Source organism: Thermobia domestica, chromosome 14 (genome assembly GCF_964235325.1).
Source record: "Thermobia domestica chromosome 14, izTheDome1.hap1.1, whole genome shotgun sequence".
Taxonomy (NCBI): domain Eukaryota; kingdom Metazoa; phylum Arthropoda; class Insecta; order Zygentoma; family Lepismatidae; genus Thermobia; species Thermobia domestica.
The window spans coordinates 28,619,805-28,639,419 of NC_137467.1; the positions used below are offsets into that span (position 1 = coordinate 28,619,805).

The window sequence follows — 19,615 nt, forward strand, 5'->3', positions numbered from 1 at the left end:
GCTCAGTCTTATCTCTTACATCTAAGTTACTGGAATATTAGGGAGTCATAGAACTAAAACAAAACAAGTACTGTTCAAAAGTTCAAAGTGTAAAAGTGAAGGTAATCGAAGATATGTTTCATGTCCAAGTACTTACCCTATCTGAAGTTTGGAAGAATAAGTTTTCCCCGTAACTTGTTCAAAACCCTGCTTTAACAAAACTTCCTTATTGATCGCTCAAATGCTAATTGTAGTAAATAACGGCGAGAGATCAAGAATTAGACATGACACTAATCAAGTTAATCTAAGTCTAAATTCTGAATACCGATCCCTCTTCTTTCAGTGCCATTTATACCATAATCAGTCTTCCGAAACGTCAAAACTGTGTCGTGAAGCATATCTTTCACTACAAGAATCTGGTCAGGTTATATAACTTCACATAATTGGATCGTAAACAAGTGTTGGGTTCTCTGACCTGACCAGCGTGTAATGTGATGTTTGGGAAGTGAATATATTTTCATTGAATATTATATGTACAGTACAAGTTTTCTTGATGCGATACAAAAAATATAAAATAACATAAAAGTTCAAATTTTCATTATAGTCTTTGAATTATAGGCTATTGATTATATATATGTATACTTTTACTTATATGTATGTATGTACGTGAAACCTATAAATACATGTAGATGCTCAGTTGCTACATCCCTTCAGTGTGTCTTTCGGAAGTATATAGCTGTAAGCATGTTCCCTATTTCATGGTCGTGGATTGATAAACTGATTTTCTCTGCTTTTTGGATAGGCGTCTGAAGCTGCTACATTTTGCACGCTTTACCCTGCCTGGTTTACACCTTAATACCTCGCTAATTAATTAATAGAAGTAGAGTTTGGGAGGTGGAGAAATATGCAGTCTGATACAGGGCAACGTTTTCCCTTCCTGCCTCTGTGCAGAAAGAATTCAGAAAAATCTCCGAAGAAATCGGCCTAAAGTTTTTAAAGTGAGCGTAACGCATATTTCATTGTTCATATTTATAATTTTAATACAGAGTTAAGCTAAATCCATTGTTATTTTCTATTAACAGGTGATGCGTAAATGCTGGTCACAAAACCCAGAGGACCGTCCTTCTTTTCGTGTTCTGAAGGAGCAACTGGTCAACATATCGAGGGGTTTGATAGCAGACTGACTCTCCCTGCACTCCCGTCCCTCACCCTCTCCCAATCCTCCATCATCACCCCACCCACAACCCAAATCCCCTGCACCAACCTCCTCGTCGCCAGACGTTTGTGGAATTTGCGCCTCGTATGGGCAGCCCTGGATTGAATTATGCCGTGCCATTCAAGCCAGCAGACAGAACTGATAAACATGTGAAGTATGAAAAAGTGTGTGAGAGAGGTCGAAATGTTCTTTCTTGAAAAGAAATAGGAAGTGTTCTTTAAAACCTTTACATATGACGATAGCATATATGTGTGTATGTATGTATGTGTGAGTGTGTGTATATGTGTGTGTGTGTGCTATGCGCGTTTAAGAGTATAAACTGGTGTTTTCAACAGGCTGTGAATACTAATATGTGACTCGGACGACCAATTCTAAAGAAAAAACCCTGTATCAGGGCCATTTTCAGATAGACTGAAAAGTAATAATAATAATAATAATACGAAACAAATATTTCGTAAAATGATAAGAATTTCCCAGTGGAAAAAAAAGAAATAAAATGTTTTGTGCGGGAATTGATTATACCTTCAATGAATTGAGACTTATTCAAAAGAAGTTGTTTATGCTTCAATAGCAGAGTATACTTTTACTTATACTTCACAAAGTTGCTTCGAAGTGGTAATGGAACAATCAATCGAGTTGTTTGCACACTAGTTGAGTTTTGCTGGTAATGCTTGTTTTATTTATAAAAGAACCAAATTAATAGAATGAACCTTGTTTCCAATTAGGAATACAAAAAAGTTATAAATTAAAACAAGAAACAAAAATGTTAGCAGCGTGTCGTTTCAGCGTTCTTAAGTTTCCTTTTTTTTTTTTTTTTTTTTTTTGTAACAAATAAATATTATAAAAAATTCTCGTATGTACACCATTTCTTGACGCATGACAATTAAAAAAAACTATATTTTACCAATCAAGACACTTGTGTAATTGTAACAACACAAACGTACTTTACACACTATTGCAATATCATTGAAAAATACACTTGTATTATATATGTAATTCAGCAACTCCTGTTTGTAACAAGTCTATACTTGTTTCCTCCAACGTTGTGTTATTGTACACATGTTTAAAAGAAAACGTAGTTTTTTTAAAAAAAGAAATGCGTTTCTTTTTATATATGTATAGTTGAGCGTGCATACTGTGAATATCTATACATAAAAGTCTAGATCTGTTTTATACGTTGAAAAGAAAAGCTGTAAATGGATTTTATATACATAGATATGTGTGTGTATGAGTGTTTACTATTGTTCTTCTCAATGGACGCACAAATTTAACAAGAGTGAGTTCTGATGTATAGTTTGTAGGAACTTTCCTAGTCTTGTGATACTATGTATTAGATGTATGTCATATATATATATATGTGAGTTTGAGACTTAAAAATAATCCTATAATATTTTCTCTCTTTCTCTCTCTGTTCTTATTTAACAATGTTGTTTATCTTTATACTGAACACTGTACGACAACACCACATTTTATCTGTAGTTGAAGAGTACAGGTATTAGTTGTAGGATAGTATCTATTTGATGTTCATTAGTAAAAACCTTCTTCCTGTGACTTGTGCATAATTAAACAATAATTATGTTTTCTTCTGTTTTGTAATGTTTCTGGCAGCTGTTAAAAGATCAGTTTATTGTGCTTGTCATGTGGAGAACAATATGTTTCATGGACAGTAGTCTGAATTTGTTGTTTGTTGCATTCAAGGACCTTTCCTGATTTTAGTTACACTACGTTTCCTCCAAAAGATACATTACTTTTGGAAGCATAGATAAGTTTATTTGCAGTGAAGTACATTCTTTTTGTTGGTTTTAGCGTTTTTTTTTTTTTTTTTTTTCTGTTAAGCTGAGTGCGAACTAATTTCGTATATTAACGTTGTTGAGTACATTCTTATTTTCTAGCCCATTAATCTATATGGGAAATTATTTTTCCATTTTTCTTTGAAATGAACAGGAATTTTAATATGAGGGGTAGTCCGAAAATAAGTTTGCCCAGGCGGCTCTGGACAGAGATGGGGATGCAAGGCCAAAAATAACATGTAACATTAAAGATCAAACGTTCCATTATTTTTCCACATAATTATCACGTACATTGAGACATTTGTCATACCGGTCTATAAACTTGAAAAATCTTTCCAGGAAAAAAAATCAGGACTCTGCATACGGAAGGAATGTCAAACAGCGTCTGTGATTTCAGCACTCCAAGGCTCTCCGCTACTTCATCGATGGTAATACGCCGGTTCACTTTAATCATGTCATCTACCATCCTGACATTTTCGTCTGTAGTGGCTGTGCAAGTCCTCGTAGGTCTCTGTGTGTCCACCACTTGCTACCGCTCCTCACTGAATTAACGACACCATCTCCGCACCATTTGTTTCGACATGACACAGGCCCTTAGACTTCCAGAAGGCGGTTATAGATTTCTGTTTCCAATACGCCACGTACCAATTCATAGCAGACAACTGCTCGCACTTTCTCCTTCGACCACGACGTCAAAATGCGTCTTCTCTCCATAGCTACTAGGCTTAGACCCAGAGGCGCTGCGACGGCGCCATCTGTGGGATCGCGGGTGAACGATATCCACTTGTGTCTGGGTGTGTTGCGCGTGCAACCGCTGTCTTGTTTCTCCCATTGTTGTTCACTTTCCTGGGGAAAACAAGAGGGAGAAACTTATTTTTGGACTCCCCCTCGTATTTTGATTTTTACTGATTTCTTCTTCTTCCAAGTTTAGTTAAATATCCGTTGCTTTTTAAAAATTAATTTGCATTATATATAAATTAAACTTCTTAACATAAGAACCCGATAATACTTGGGTGTTTAATTTTATCAAAAATATAAAATCTCGAGTATGCTCGTGTTCACTTCTGTTTACCCTTACATGTTTTTTTTAAAGGACGATTATACTCGTTTTCCTATGTTTCTGTATGTTCCCGCCAGATAATGCTGTTGAAGTTGTTATTTACATGTCTTTCCGGAAGATGTCACTATAATCTCCATTCAGCATTTGCATTATATATAAATTTAACCTCTTGACATAAAAACCCTAGAATACTCAGGTGTTTAATTTTATCGGAAATATAAGATTCCGAGTATACGTGTGTTAACTTCAGTTTACCTGTATATGTTTTTAAAGGACGATTATACTTGTTTTCCTATATTTCGGTATGTTTCCGCCAGATAGTGCTGTTGAAGTTGTTATTTACATATCTTTTCGGTAGATGTCACTGTTATCTTCTCCACTTAACATCCCAGTTTCTTTTCGCCTGCAGTTAGGATTAATCACAAAGTCCATAAAATATACGCAATGTTCTAAGTACACTAATTGGTATTTCAGTGCTGCTTTATGTTTGTTTTGATTATTCAAACGCATTTTCGTGCTTATTGTCAAGTTTCATAGGTAATTTTGGTGCCATTGCGTACTCTATATTTTATTTTATTTTTAAGGATTTTTCAGATGCATGTATCTGATTGTTGAGTTGTTAACAATCAATGTTTTCATTACTATTTACAATGTTCCTAAGTGATTATTTCAATTAATATCATCATCATCATAGGTATTCTTCCATTATTGACAGGTGATTTGCCGCAACTGAGAAGCTTCAATGCTCCATGGTCTTCCGCTAATGTCTTTGTCTTCAAGTACGATTTCTCTGTTTGGATATCGTCCATTAATTGATATTGTCCATGTTTGTGACCCGTGCAGCACTATACATTAAATTGAGTAATAAAAAAAATACATTAAAACCAACTTTACTGTTCAAATTCTGTGTGTTAAGAGGTTAAGATTTCTCAAATTAAATTCGATGATTCAATAAGAAAATTATATAAAACAAACTTTAATTTTCATGAAGTAAGAGACATTTTAATAGATTTGAATAAGTCAGTAACTTTAAAAGTGTAAAATTCCCTCTAATTCATTTTAAAGGAACTGGAAAATAATTCTCCATGTATCAAATCAAATGGGCTAAAGAAAACAAAGATGGCGCGGGTATTCAACATCGTTAATAATGATAATAGTGAAAAGAAGTAGGTAAAGAAGACTGATTTTGTTAAGAACATGCAGAGATAAGTAGAAATGTTCGTAATTAACTCAAATCTGATTTTAGAAAAACCGTACGCTTAACTAAACACAAACAAATAAGAAATCTGGCTTTTGACTTTGTTCTGTGCCAAGCAAATCCATTCTACCTTTCTCGTCAAAATTTTACTTTTTATATTATCTTCGTACTTTCTCCATGGCTTTTGCAAAGATCTGTTCTCAGTGGCTTTCCTATATGACTGATTAATTTTTAGCAATAATTAATATAACAATGGATACAGTTACATTGCTTTAAACCAGTAATGAGTCATGTTTCAAAGAGTCAGTGTGGTGGCCTAGCACATTAAGAACAAACAATAGAAATTATTCTGTATTGTCGTATTAGATCCAGTGTTGCCAATTTAGGATAAAAGATGCTAAATCTGGGGAATTCGACCTCACGGTAACAACAAAAATAATTTTTCCGATTGGCGACTTTTTTTTGGTGATTTTTAAATGACGATTTAGCAACTTACTTTCAAGTTTAGCGACTTTTAGCTGCAAACAACCTGTTCATCTGTAGAAAAGCATTATTAGTTCAAAACAGTTTGTATGTTCTTTTCTTTCTTTTTTGTTTGTTTTAATCAGCGCAAGTGATGAAGAGTTTGGGAATACAGCGTACCCACTCATATACAATCTTGCATTATCATTTGTTACCCTTGCCCTCTAATAGAGAACAGTTACAAACTTGATGTCCTTTAATTCTCAGAGCCTCCGTTGAGAGACACAAATAGTACAGCATTACCGATAGCAACGTGATCAGCTATAGATGCGTGAATAAAAGTGAAGTGGGTGTTCGTTATATTTATCCTTTGAAATCTTTTAATTATTCTGCACTTTTTCTTTTTAAAAAAAATCATATCGTAAGAACTGTAGTTATTTCGGAACTATTTTGACACCAAAATATGAACAAAAGTACCCGAAATAATGTGAAATGATCTCTGAATTCAAGGATTGGTTGCGCCCTGTTGACAGAGATGTTAGTAGAGTATATTGTCTATTTTATATCTACAACTTTAAAACTATGCTTATAGACAACGGATTTCACTTTTTTTTTTTCCGACATTTTACGAAAAATTGGAGTCATTCACTTCTCGTTTAGCTACCTTTTGTGTCAATATTTTGGCAACATTGATTAGACCCTTTGTTTTTGTTTACGAATCTTTTCTTTTTTTGACACTATAGTAAACCTTCCATTAACAGACTAATTGTAGCGAAAAGGTATCCGTAAAACCGCGAATTGTGTTGTGGACAATTTTTAAAATAGAATGTTAGCGCTTGAAGTTTTGCTCTATAGTATAAATGTAAAACATTTAGTTTACGTCCTATATTAGTATCAAAAATTCATTAAAACTGCATATTCTAAAGGTGAAGAAAAGCCTCAAACTTTAGTAGATTTCCCCGCGTGAAATATTCATAATAAGCCAACACTTCCAGTTCTGATGATCTTTGTATGTATACAATTGTATTGTCCGTATGGTCTCTTAGTTGTGCCATTAATCAAATTCTGTCAGTTACATCCGAAGTCAGTTGATTCAACGTCCATTAGACTGATTGTTTATATAACATTACAGTGAATAAACTGATTACGTTTTCCTATGCTTGGTTTCTATGTAAGTAAATTGTTAACCTTTCTGTCTGTCGTTCGGGAGATGTACTTCGGATCTCAAATGTTGCATATCCAACTATTATGCATTCTTTGTGCTGAAAAACGACTTTCGCATTGTTAAATACTTTCTTTCTTGTATCTGCATTTCTAACTTTATTTTTCTAGTAGTATAATCTATTACGTCATTTCTTTCTTTTGCACTTTACTATCGGATTGATTTTTGGGTTGGATTTGAGTGTAGCGTCTCATTCAGCAACGAGATTGTATGAGACGTGCACCTACAGCTTAACGTGAAATCCAAACCACACGAGCTTTCCGCCGCGAATCCAACCCTGGTGTACCACACCAAAGGCGTGTACACCATCCACATAACCACGCGCACGTTACTATCGGCATTAAATAAGTTTCATATAGTGTTTATATTTTAAGGCTTCTCACTTTGAAACAGAGCCTAGTTTTAGCTTCAAGGGATATCTCATAGACATTCATTAAGTATTCATCTCTTGAGTCGTTAGCATGTTCTATGGGCGCTCGAAGATATACAGGATGAGCCATAAGTTACTTGAAAAAAAAAAAAATATTTGAAATGAATTCTAATTAACTTATTTAAACGAAGTGTTTAAAGTGTCCTCCATTTTCAATACACAAATTACACCTTCTAAGTCCAGAAGGACATATAACATTACTAATCTCGTTGGATGATAATTTATCAAATTCAGAAGTAATATGCTCTTTTAAATGCTTTTTTAAAATCATTATTATTTCTTTCTTTCTTCAGAAAAATCTTTATTTTCCATTATTCTCCAGAGAGAAAAATCCGTTGGTAATTATGGTCATGTAACCACCGCTTTTAAAATACGAACACACGTTCATTCTCTGATAACTTTTTATTTGTTGTAAAGTTATCAGAGAACCCTTTCGGCCCTGGCAGTAACATATGTATGCATTATATTTTATGGTTAACATAATTACTCTGGATAATTCAAAATGGATGACTTTTATGTTTTTGTATTTGTCTAAATCATTTTCAACTATTTCTCTAATACTTTCGTCTGTTGTTAGGAAGCTACGCACTGTAATTGTAAGCGCTATCACGATGGACGAAGCTCAGCCACGTAGCTTTTTTCTTTTTTTAATGAAAAGAAATATTTGCAGTAAGTCATCCTTCTGCATTAGCCACGTGTTTTGTAGATAAATTACAGTATTTTCGTTTAATGCCATTTTATATGTACATATTTCAAGCCTAGTGTATACATGTATGTTAGTCTCAGTTCTGTAAATATGACACCTGCAAACAAAATGGTGAAAGTCAAAAAGAATAATAATGCAAAATAAAAATAAACATTGGTGATTTAAAAAAAAAAAAAAGGCGCGAAAGGGTTAACTACAAATGTGACAAGGTTTACCTTTATAAAATCACTTCTTACAACGTATTATTCATGAACCACACCATAATCTTTATAAAATCACTCCTTAAACAACGTATTACTCATACACTACACCATAATCTTTATAAAATCACTCCTTACAACGTATTGTTCATGAACCATACCATAACGTATGGTTTACGTCAATCAAGTACTGCTACTCTAGTCAACTGAGGACTGAATAAATGCTAGTGTCAAGCGGCTTACGGTTCACGCTGTATTATGAACAAATTGGTCGGAATTATGCTTTCTGAGGTGCTTATCTTTTGAGGAAAAACTTGTTGTTCCTCAGGTAATAGATAGGTTGTGGCATACAAGCAATGAAAGCCAGTGAAGGTAAATTTTCATGCCTACTTCATTGACTCTTTGTTTACAAGTGACTCTTAATAGCATATAGTGTTACTATGATTTTACATTTATTATTATATTTAACTCTCTCTTTCACAGATCTTTGCTAGGATTATTTTATATTCTATTTTTAAAGTAATAAAATTGAAAGGAAAGGTCTTTTAAAACACCGAATGATATCTCCTACTGAATGTTGTTTAATGAATGCGTAAAGAAGAAAAAAATGTAGCTTGCTAATAACTATCGTTGGTTTCGTGTAAAAATATTGTATACGGCTGTATAGATAGCATTGGATAAAATAGAGATACCTAGACGATACTTGTTGCTGTTCAAAGTTTGTGTTTCTAAGTTTATAAAAGTTTGAGCTTGCTTAAGAACAAAAAGAAATCTATCGAATATATTAAAATTGTTTCATTGTTTTAATTATAATCAGAAAGTGCAGTATTATAATTGGCTTGTTATGGATGGAATGTGTGAATCTTATAGAAAAAGTAGTTCGTTATCTCACCAGTTGTTGAAATGTTATTATGAATTGATATTTCTTTATTGTATATGTTTATTAATGTTGCTTTTCACTCGTGAAAGATACAAATACTTTATGTACTTAAGGCGTGCATTTCTAAAATGTTATATATGCCATCTTCGATTTAGATACAGTTCCACAAAAGGTTTGTAAATGTTACAATTTAGATACAGTTTCTCCAAGAGCATCATCTCCCTCTGTGTGTCTCTCTCTCTATCTCGGGCTCTAACTCTCATTAAGGTAACAATTTTTTGAGGATAAAATTAATGAAAATAAAACTGGTTGACTGTGTAAATAAAAGCATTGTAACTACCGTGGTACAATCAAACAGTTTAATTTCGATCAAAAATATTGATATAATTTTGGAAACATATGTGGGGCTTATTCTCAAATCAAACCAAAAACAAAATGCAGGATATTTGAAAACAACACCGATAACATTTGGGAGGTAGTTGGTGAGTACTTCAAATTATAAGCCCATAGCCAAACTCCCTGTATAAAAATTGTTGTATGTGTACCGCAGGATTCTGAAACATGTATTTTTGGATAGCGCACGTATTAGTTCATAAATAAAGTCTTGATCCGACTATGGTAAGTCCCATAGTTTTAGAGGTATGGACATTTAAAGTTCAGTTTTCCATGTTTTCGGCAGCCTATAACTCCGAAAGGAAGCATTTGTGCACTCAGGTTGGTCTATACTTTTTGTCTTATCTTGGTGTCAGGAATCACCTCCCAAACGTTGTCGGTGTTGTTTTGAAACACCTTGTATAATTTTAACTTCATATCTTTATATCTTTTCAACAACAGCATACAACTCACTGATCGATATGTTTCGGGCAAAAGTTGATGCAGCTTCATGACTTTTATTTATTTACTAATAGTATGTGTGTCACTTTTGCTCCACATACAGTTCATACATAAATAACATTTCTTTCCATTAAAATTAAAGCTTTCGATTACTATTGGCAACCAGACAACGCGCGACAAAAGTTCGTTTTTACCTGTTATCGAAAACTCTGCGTGAGAATTTACCGTCAGCCACGTTATTTTGTAAGGCTCGATGTGACCTGTCAACTGATATATAGTATGTGGTATTCATGCCGTGACCTATATTGATAGAAGAATATAGGTATGTTGTTTCTGTATTTTTACTTGCCCACTGCCTGATAACCAGATATTTCGGTACTGATTGTAACACTTTGAACAGAAAGCGGAGGTTCGTAACCTTCAGCGGAAGATAGATCATGTATTTAATTTAAAATCTCAAAATATCGTAGGCACTATGGATCAGTGTTCGATATAGTTCACGGGACAAAGGAAAATTAGATGGACACACTTCCTATCCCTACGTTACTGCGGGCTTGCTACATCATCTTGAGAATCTTCAATTGTAAAATTGGGCATGCTACAATGTTGTCCATTACTGAAGTCAAATACTGTTGAAATTCGATTTACGAGGCACGTCGAGAAAATAAGTGTACTAGATTTTTGTAGGTTTCAAAAAATGTATTTAAAACAAAACTTTTACATGGTTACGTCAGTACATACGTAAACTATTTTTCCACGTAGTTGCCATCCCTCTCGATGCACTGAGACGAGGGATCAATTTTTTTGTGTCTTGGTCAAAGAAGTTTGCCACCACCACTTTTACCCAATTCATCACCTCCACCTTCACTTCCTCGTCAGTTAAAACTTTTTTCCCCACCCATGTGCATATTCAGGTAGATGAACAGATGATAGTCTGAAGGCGCCAGGTCAGGGGAATGCGCGAATCGGTCAAAATCGAATTCCCGCTGCCCGCGAGGACCATAGTACACTTATTTTGTGGACGTGCCTCGTATATTAAAATTAATATTCTGATATAGCATGAAAAAGTACAGTGTAAAGATCAACCATATTCTCGGAGCTCTTACAGCAATGCAATTACCCATCTTCAATACATTTTCCAGTTACCATCTATCATAGCCAAGATTTTATTTTAAGTGTCAAAAACCTGTTCCACTTAGGTTGTATATGGTACTTTCGTCATTGTACAAGAATAGAAAATGTGCTATTTGCTACCTGAACTAATACATGAATTACAGTGAAACTCGATTATGTTGAAAAAAAAAAAAAACTCAAGTGGATAACTAAGTTTCACTGTGGATTTGTGTCGTAATTCAATTTAGAAGAAAAATAAAACATTGTCGACATTTATGTTAATGAGGAAAAAATGTAACCCAGATAGTATATCATGTTGCTGTATTTATTCTTTCAAAGTTTTATATACCAGATATATATACGAATCGTGTTGTGTAATAAAGTATTATTCTTAAATACATAATGTATATATATGATTGTATATTAGAGTGCATCGAATTTCCACTTTTTTCTTAAAATCAACATACCCTTAGTGATTTTTTTTTCCGAAATGGCCTCCATGTAATGTGTAAAAGAATCGTAGATTGATTGGTCAGTTTCTTCAGGTGCCCCAAACTGCCTAGAATTTGACAAAAAAATGTTTAAAAAAATACACTTTTTGTAGAAAAAGAAGTATTTACTTTATGAAATTAGTATACTCTTATTTTTTATTTTTATTTATTTATTTATTTATTTATTTATTTCAATTACAAGAGACAGAAACCTCGAATTTTCGGCTCTTTTGTCCAAATTTTAAGCCATTGGTAAGACCTGAATAACTTGACTGATCACGCTGTTTTTTTTTTTTTTTTTTTTTTTTTTTTTTCGTACAATATAGATCTTTTAAGCAAAAAAACACCTGTAGGGGTAAGGTAATTTCGTATTTCTTAAAAATGTATTTCTTAACAAATTTGTGAAAATTCAGTCTATTAGCGATACCTAAAGAAATTGACCAATCGACCTGCATTTTTTTTTTACACGTTATACGGAGGCAATTTCGAAAAAAAAAAAAACACTAAGTGTAAGCTGATTTGAAAAAAAGTGGAAATTCGATGCACTCTAATGTGTATATATATGAGTGTTTCCATATTGATGAAAATTTATCTGCTAGTTTTATTTAGAACAGTAGCTAGGAGATTTTAAACTGTAGTTCCATGATCACTTATCGACTTAAGTGAGATCAGACTGCCAACATGAAGAATAAATCTGTATGTGTGTACATAAGTACGAAACGCGAATAGATTTTTTTTTATTATTATTATTCATGATGTAATGTAGTTTCTTTTGTAACAAAACAAGATTGAAAAACAAACAAAAAAAGTGTTTATATTATTATTTTTTTCTGAATTATAGTTTTCTGTGCAAGAAAAAAAAAAAAACTAGAGAATAGAAAATTGTACATATATAAATGTTTTCATGTGATCCGAATATATAAAACGTAAAAAAATAAATATTTGTACATAAAAAAGAGCTTTTTGGAAGTGTTTGCTTGTCGTAATTTTTTATAGTTAAGTGTTTCTTAGTAATTCTAATTCTTATTACCTATGACTGTGATAAATATATATATAGAGAACACATTTTTTCCGTATGTGCGTGTGTGGTTATCTCAGACATTATTTCCGGAAATATATATATATAACTATTCTTGTTTTTTTAAAAGATTCATTTGCAACATATATAAATATCTTTAATATGAGACACAATACGTGATGCGAACTATCTGAAAAATTATATATATTGTAATACACTACACGTATAATCTTTGTCATTATGAATTCAATACGGGTCATTGTCTAGCGATTTGTCCAATTTTAAGGAACTTTATTTTGCAACACATGATATATATGCAAGGTGTTACAAAAATTTGTCAATATTTTGGGAATAAGATTTCTCACATCAAAATAAGAAAAAAACTTCATATGGAGTTGTGGTCAGAAGCGCATAGTTTTGTAATTATAGGGTACCGAAAACATGAAAAAATGAACTTTAAAGGTCCATAGTTACATTACTAAAGGATCGACCGTAGTCGGGTCAAGACATCACTGAGGAACTAGTATGTGAACTATCCAAATATTCATCTTTCAGAACCTCTGATATTTGCACACATTTTTAAGAGAGGCTGTTTGAGAGTACTTGATCACTCTCCACCTACCTCTCTAAAAAAATGGTGTTCAACTACTGGAGCATCCTTAATCATGAATATTTGGATAGTTAATATACCAGTTCCTCAGTGATGTCTTGATTCGACTACTATAGGTCCCATAGTAATGGAGCTATGAATTTTTAAAGTTCACTTACTTCACGTTTTCGGAACCATATAACTCCGAAACTATCCACTTTTGAGCACAGGTCCATATGAACTTTTTTCTTATTTTCATGTGAGGAATATGTTCTTAAAAATATTGACACATTTTTGTAACATCATGTATATTAGGATGATTTTTAGTTTTTTGACTTCCGAGTTTTTTTGAGTCTCATCCCCTAAAATGGTTCCATATTACACCAAAGTAACCCATGAAAAAGATTAGTTCAATTAAATAATGTTAAATGGTGGTCCAAGCGACCTCATCAAGTTTTCAAAGGATTTACAGTATGCAACATGGGGTAAAGATTTCTGATAAGTTTGGAGCGGCTAGAGGGAGTTCAAGTGTCTGTTTATTAGTGTACAATTGTCTTTCCAAACTTATGAGGCTCCCTTGCCTCAAAATGTGTATTGAAAAAGATTCAAAACTTGAGGTCGCTTGGGGCACCATTGAGCTAATTTTTTTCATAGGTTACCTTGATCTGATATGGAACCATTTTAGGGGATTGAGACTCGAAAAAACTCGGAAGCCAAAAAGTAAAGACCACCCTTATATATTAAGGGTCAACCACTTAAAGTGACCCCTCCTCGTAACTTCTAAACTAATTGACAGAAATAGCTGAACTGTTGTACCAAGGTGAAGTATGGTTTGCAACACTGCTTAAATTTATAGTAATTACAACTATCAAATACTATCGCTCTAATGTTATATGTTGATGCAAAAGAAAGCAACGATCATTTTAAACATTCCCCACAAATTCGTCATTTTAACCAGTGTTGCAAATTTTACCAATGTGTATCATATCAACGGAACGGTGTTATGATTGTTTTGTCTGTTGGAAACCAACTTACTCCTTAGATACGATGCTTATCTTAGCAGTTTTTCGAATGTATATATAAAAAATAAATAAATAAATAAATAAAAAAATAACGGGACGTATCGTGGTGATAGCATCCGATACTAAGTTGCTTTAGATACGCACGACCTCGTTCATATCAGTTGCTGTAGCACTATGATAGAGCCCTCCGAAATTTGGATATTTGTGATACTGTAGCATCCTTACTTGGCAGCACTGAATAAAAAGTGTGGTATTTTAATGTTTCGTCTTACATGTAGATTTGAAATATGTAATGAGTTGATGTAGTGTTATTAGGAAAAAAAAAAAAAAAAAAAAAAGTTAGCAGCACTGTGAATCTGGTGATATTGTCGAGAATGTCAAACTTTTCCCGCCTTCTAATATTTGCTTGGCACAAAATTTCAGCTATTTCTGTCAATTAGTTTAGAAGTTACAAGAGTCACTTTAAGAGGTTCACCCTATATATATGAAGCATTGCAGCAAATTAAGTATAATGACGAAATTTCGTTGAAGTTCTGTTACGGTAAATTCTTATATGAAGTATGAAGCATAAACTGAATATGTGTCATGCAATAATTCATGTAACATTTATATATGCTGATGGAACAGATTGACATCTTCATTATGTAAATATAATGCATTTCATATAAGATATACACGTCTTAATTGCAACAAAAAATATTTCGTACGTGTATAAGAAACATATATATATATAAGTATATTGGTGCTAATTTTTTCTTTGGTTTGTTTACTTAACATGGAGGTTGTAAAAAAAAATCACATAGTCACATTTCACTGATGTATTTTAAATTGTATTTAATTATTCAACGCCGATATAATGGCCTCAGATGAAATACAAACTCTCTATATTTTTTTTTTCATGTTTAGCATCATGGAAACAGCTTATGTGTATTATATATTTTTTTAGCAGTTCACTAAAACAAGTGAAAAACTAAAAAAAAAAAAGTAATAATAAAAGTAAAAAAAAAAAATTCACTGATTTTACCACTTTTTAGTATTATGTGTGAAAGTATGTGGAGACTTGTTGAGTTATTGCAACAAAAATATCTTTTGCAATATTTGTCTTGTAGTAATATGTTGAGAAATACAGTCTTTGCACAGTTACTATTTGCATAAAGCTGCAAAAGATGTAACAAAATAAACAATTGATATTGTATTTTTGATGCGTTTAATTTTTTCTTATTGTCCTATCCTATTGTACGGTGATTGGTTGTACAGGGTGTCTATCGCTCACGAAGTCAGAAAACAGTCATGAAAGTCAAGAAATTTTGCTTTTTGGTTTTATTATTATTATTATTATTTATTTTTTTATCTGTACATACAAGCTGGAAAATTTTGTTCTATAAAACGCCAAAATTTACCACCAAAAATGTCTGTGGTCGGCTTTAGACGCTATCAAATCGCAAGTAAAGCATGCTTCGCATAAAAACATGCATGATAATTTCGCACCCAAATTCGCTCTCAAGAATGTTAGGAAATTTTATGGTTTGATAAAAAAGGTCACGAAAAAGTTACGAAATTTCATTTTGGAATATTAGTAGACACCCTGTTGTAGAGCGATTATGGTATTTGTGCCAATTAATTTCGTTGTTTCTAAGTGACGTCAGAGATATGGCAGTGTTGTCAGAGGTACTACATTTCCTTGGGTTCTCTCCCATTCACTTGCATTATCATTCTCTGCATTAGACCATAAACATACGAGCACAACTCAATAAGTGCTGTAAAAGCAAACGGCATTATTGAAATGCAAATTATTTATACATGTCTTTGTATGATTCTAGTGTTAGATCATTCTAGTTAAAATATATGCAGTATTGGAGATAGTACACATCTGACTTCGCACCTAATCTGGAACTTTTCACCGCTCTTGGAATACATTAACTTATTGACTTTCAGTTTTAATAATAAAAGGCTGATTCTTAGAATCACAATTTTTCCTTTGTTTTTAAAGTACACTAGATTTGGGTGTGAATATATAATAATTCTTTCCCCCTTTGATTTGCTTTGATGTGTCCAAATGATTGTTGAAGACGCCATTGCTTACTAAATGTAAAGTTTTAGGTCCGTATTTCGGTCCACAACGCATCTTATATGCTGATACAGATATTTGAATTATTTCAGTTCCAATAAGTATTCCCGATTCTGCGTTGTTCGATGCCTTCCTTCTTTCCTTTTTACGGTGTACAGCAGCAATCCAGCTACTCATACCTAGTTGTATCATAAATACTGTCACAAAGTTTGGAGTGACACTGTAGACATACGGAGTGGCACAGTGCTGCCATCTGTGTATAAAGCGGAAGATGCATGTAGTGTGTGTTTGACTGTTCATGACATACATTCATATTGTACTGAGTTCTGATGGAGTGGGGCGATTACGAAAATCGTGCAGCAGTAGTTGCACTACACAGGGTCAGGAATACAGCAGGTGAGATTTTTAACCTCTTGAAACCCCTACAAACCAGCAAGAGATTCGCGTATTGCGCCATACAGCGATACACCGAGACTGGAACGGCACCTGACCGCGCAAGGAGTGGCAGACAGACCACGAACGGTACGAAGCCCGCAGGTCTAGAAAGCAGTCGCAGCAAGAATTCGAAGAAATCCTGTTAGAACACTAAGTGTGATGACCGCTGAGATGAACATCAGCAGAAATTCCATGTCTCGTGTGCTAAGGAGTGACCTACATCTACGGGCGTATAACAGGCGGACTGGTCACTTTCTAACCCAAACATTAATGTCGCAGAGGGTCCTTAAAGAGACTTGCGGCGTTACGCCAACAATCTGCACAGAAAGATTCTGTTCACTGACTGAGGAGGCCTGCAACGCCACAAATGACTGTGTGTATGCCACGTCATCTACTGCAGCTGATGAGGCAGCTCCAAGGGTTCAGAGGGCACATCATCCTATCTCAGTGATGGTTTGGTGGGGAGTGAGCTACTCAGGCACAACGCAGCTGCATTTTTACGAAAAAGCTGTGAAAACATCTGCCAAGGTGTACCAGGACACAGTGCTAACACGTATATTGAAAACACTGTTTGCTACCATGTTCCCTGGAGAAAGGGCCTTCCAACAGGATTCCGTTCCAAGCCACAAAGCGAAAACAATCCAGGACTGGCTAACACGGAACGTCCCCAACTTCATTTCTATCGCTGATTGGCCTTCTAGCAGCCCGGACTTTAATCCGTTGGACTACAAACTTTGGGCAGTCCTTCAGGCAAAGGTCTGCCATAAACGGCATCCATCTGTTGGCAATCCTTCAATTTTCCCATGGACGTGGTGCGTAATGCCATTGACCAGTGGCCGGACCGACTTCGTGCCTGCATCAAGGCCAAGGGGGGACATTTCGAAAAATGATTGGTGCGTCAGGTGTACAACATATCAATGTAAAACATGACCAAAATAAATTGCCGTGGTGTTAATATTCTCTGTGTTACAGTATTTATGATAAATAACTAGGTAGTTCAGTTACGTAGTAAATGTAGTTTAAATATGATCGCTTCATTTGTTTTTCATAGTATGTATGATTTTCTCAGGATGCATATCCGCTATAAACATTCGTAGACGCGTGCGATTCTACATTTAGTTAAGCATTGTTAGCTTCGCATGTTTCTGGCTAAGGTATCACTTTTTGTGTATTTCAATAATATGCACTGAAAATATTTTTTCCCCTCAAAATTGAATGCAGAAAACGAGATATTTCTTATACGTCGACGGTATTTAACTCCTGCAATATAGGAATGGCCCCATGTAGCGTAGTCGCTAACGCTCTCGCCTTCCGTGCGAGCGGTCCCAGGTTCGATTCCCGGTGGGGGTACTCGGTCGAAAAAGTTTACAACGCTTTTTCAGGTCAGCCACCCTGAATGAGGTTTTCCTCATTCACACCAGACAAATGCCGGGGTGGTACCTAACTTACAGGTCCCAGGCCGCTTCCTTCCTTCCCCAATCCTTTCTTCCTTCCCTTTCTCCGGATAGTGTGCTCACCGAGGGACGTCACCCCTCAAAACGTGACGGGCTAAATGGCCTTAGATGCCGAGAGCCCAGAAATATAATTTCTGCAATACAGCACGAGTTAAACGTATGTCACGTGGCGCCCCAATATCTTATAAACAAGGTAATGACGGGAAAAGCATCGTATTTTGACATATATGTACAGTTTGCATTTCATTATTTACATTTGTACATATTGAGATTCCCAATATGTTATTCACCCATTACGACTCTGGAATTTATAATGTAAATACTAGCACTTTCTGACCAGAGTTTGACATACTTAGTTATTAAAACTATAAAAAACTTTATTTTAATTTTAATAAATATTAAGTTGTGCTCAAAAAGTGTTAGTTATTTTATTTATCCAGTATGTTGATAGAAGGTATCCATATAGAGTGTTTGAAAAAGAACTCCGTAGTTTTATGTATAAATTTAATTGAGAAATGAATGAAAACTTACATCAGTGAGTACATATCATGAAAGAGAATTCCTTCAAGTTTTGTTTAATGTTGGTAGACTTCAACGTGGGATCGATCCATTTGTGGCCCTGCACACATCGAGACGATAGTCCACCTCTCGCCACGTATTCACCATTTCAGGTGTAATTGTCCCAACCGCCGCGACGATTCTTTCCCGTAAATGATTGATGTCTCTGTTCTTTTCACTGTACAAAACATTTTTTATGTGGACCCGAAAGAAAAAGTCCAGTGGGGTTAAGTCTGGGCTTCGTAGTGGCCAAGGTATTGGGCCAGCCCTGCCTATGCACCTTTCTGGAAAGCGAGTGTCAAGAGCCGCAAGCACATGGTTACTGTAATGAGGTGGGCGCCATCTTGTTGAAAAAAAAAAAAGCCCCTTTTCCGTTTCAATATCGTCCATTTGGGGAAAGACGTACACTGTCTGCATGTGATAGTAAACGTCCCCGTTTATTGTTTTTTCTACAAAAATGAAAGGACCAATCACATTTTCTCTCATCAAACCGCACCAGACATTACGTTTGGGAGAGTCACGTTGATGCTGAATTCATGTGGATGCCCTGTCCCCCAAATTCTGCAGTTATGACGATTAAGTGTTCCACTGACATGAAATGTAACCTCATCAGAAAAGAATCTTTTTTCAAAAAATTGACATCATCATCAATTCTGTGTAGGAAGTCAGCAGCAAACTCATACCTTTCGATTTTATCAGTAGGTTTAATTTCATTTAACAGTTGCAATTTGTAGGCGCGCAACTTAAGTCTTTTACACACATCATACACAGTACCTTTAGGCACTCATAATTGTAGACTACGTCTGGCCAATGACTTCTTCGGGCTCCGAACACAAGAAACACGAATCTGTTCAACATCTTCAGAAGTTCTCGGTGATTTTGCTTTTAAA

The 19,615-nt window shown here is 34.6% G+C and overlaps 1 protein-coding gene across 8 annotated transcripts in view; it reads left to right on the forward strand.

Moving 5' to 3' along the window:
* Btk (tyrosine-protein kinase Btk29A) overlaps positions 1–15,405 on the forward strand; it is a 950,018-nt gene extending 934,613 nt beyond the window's left edge. For all 8 annotated transcript variants that reach the window (XM_081737808.1, XM_081737807.1, XM_081737809.1 and 5 more), the window contains one exon: positions 1,062–15,405. In XM_081737808.1, coding sequence (XP_081593934.1) covers positions 1,062–1,163 — 102 coding nt within the window. In that variant the 3' untranslated portion in view covers positions 1,164–15,405. The remainder of the gene's footprint in view (positions 1–1,061) is intronic.
* The last annotated feature ends 4,210 nt before the right edge of the window (positions 15,406–19,615 follow it).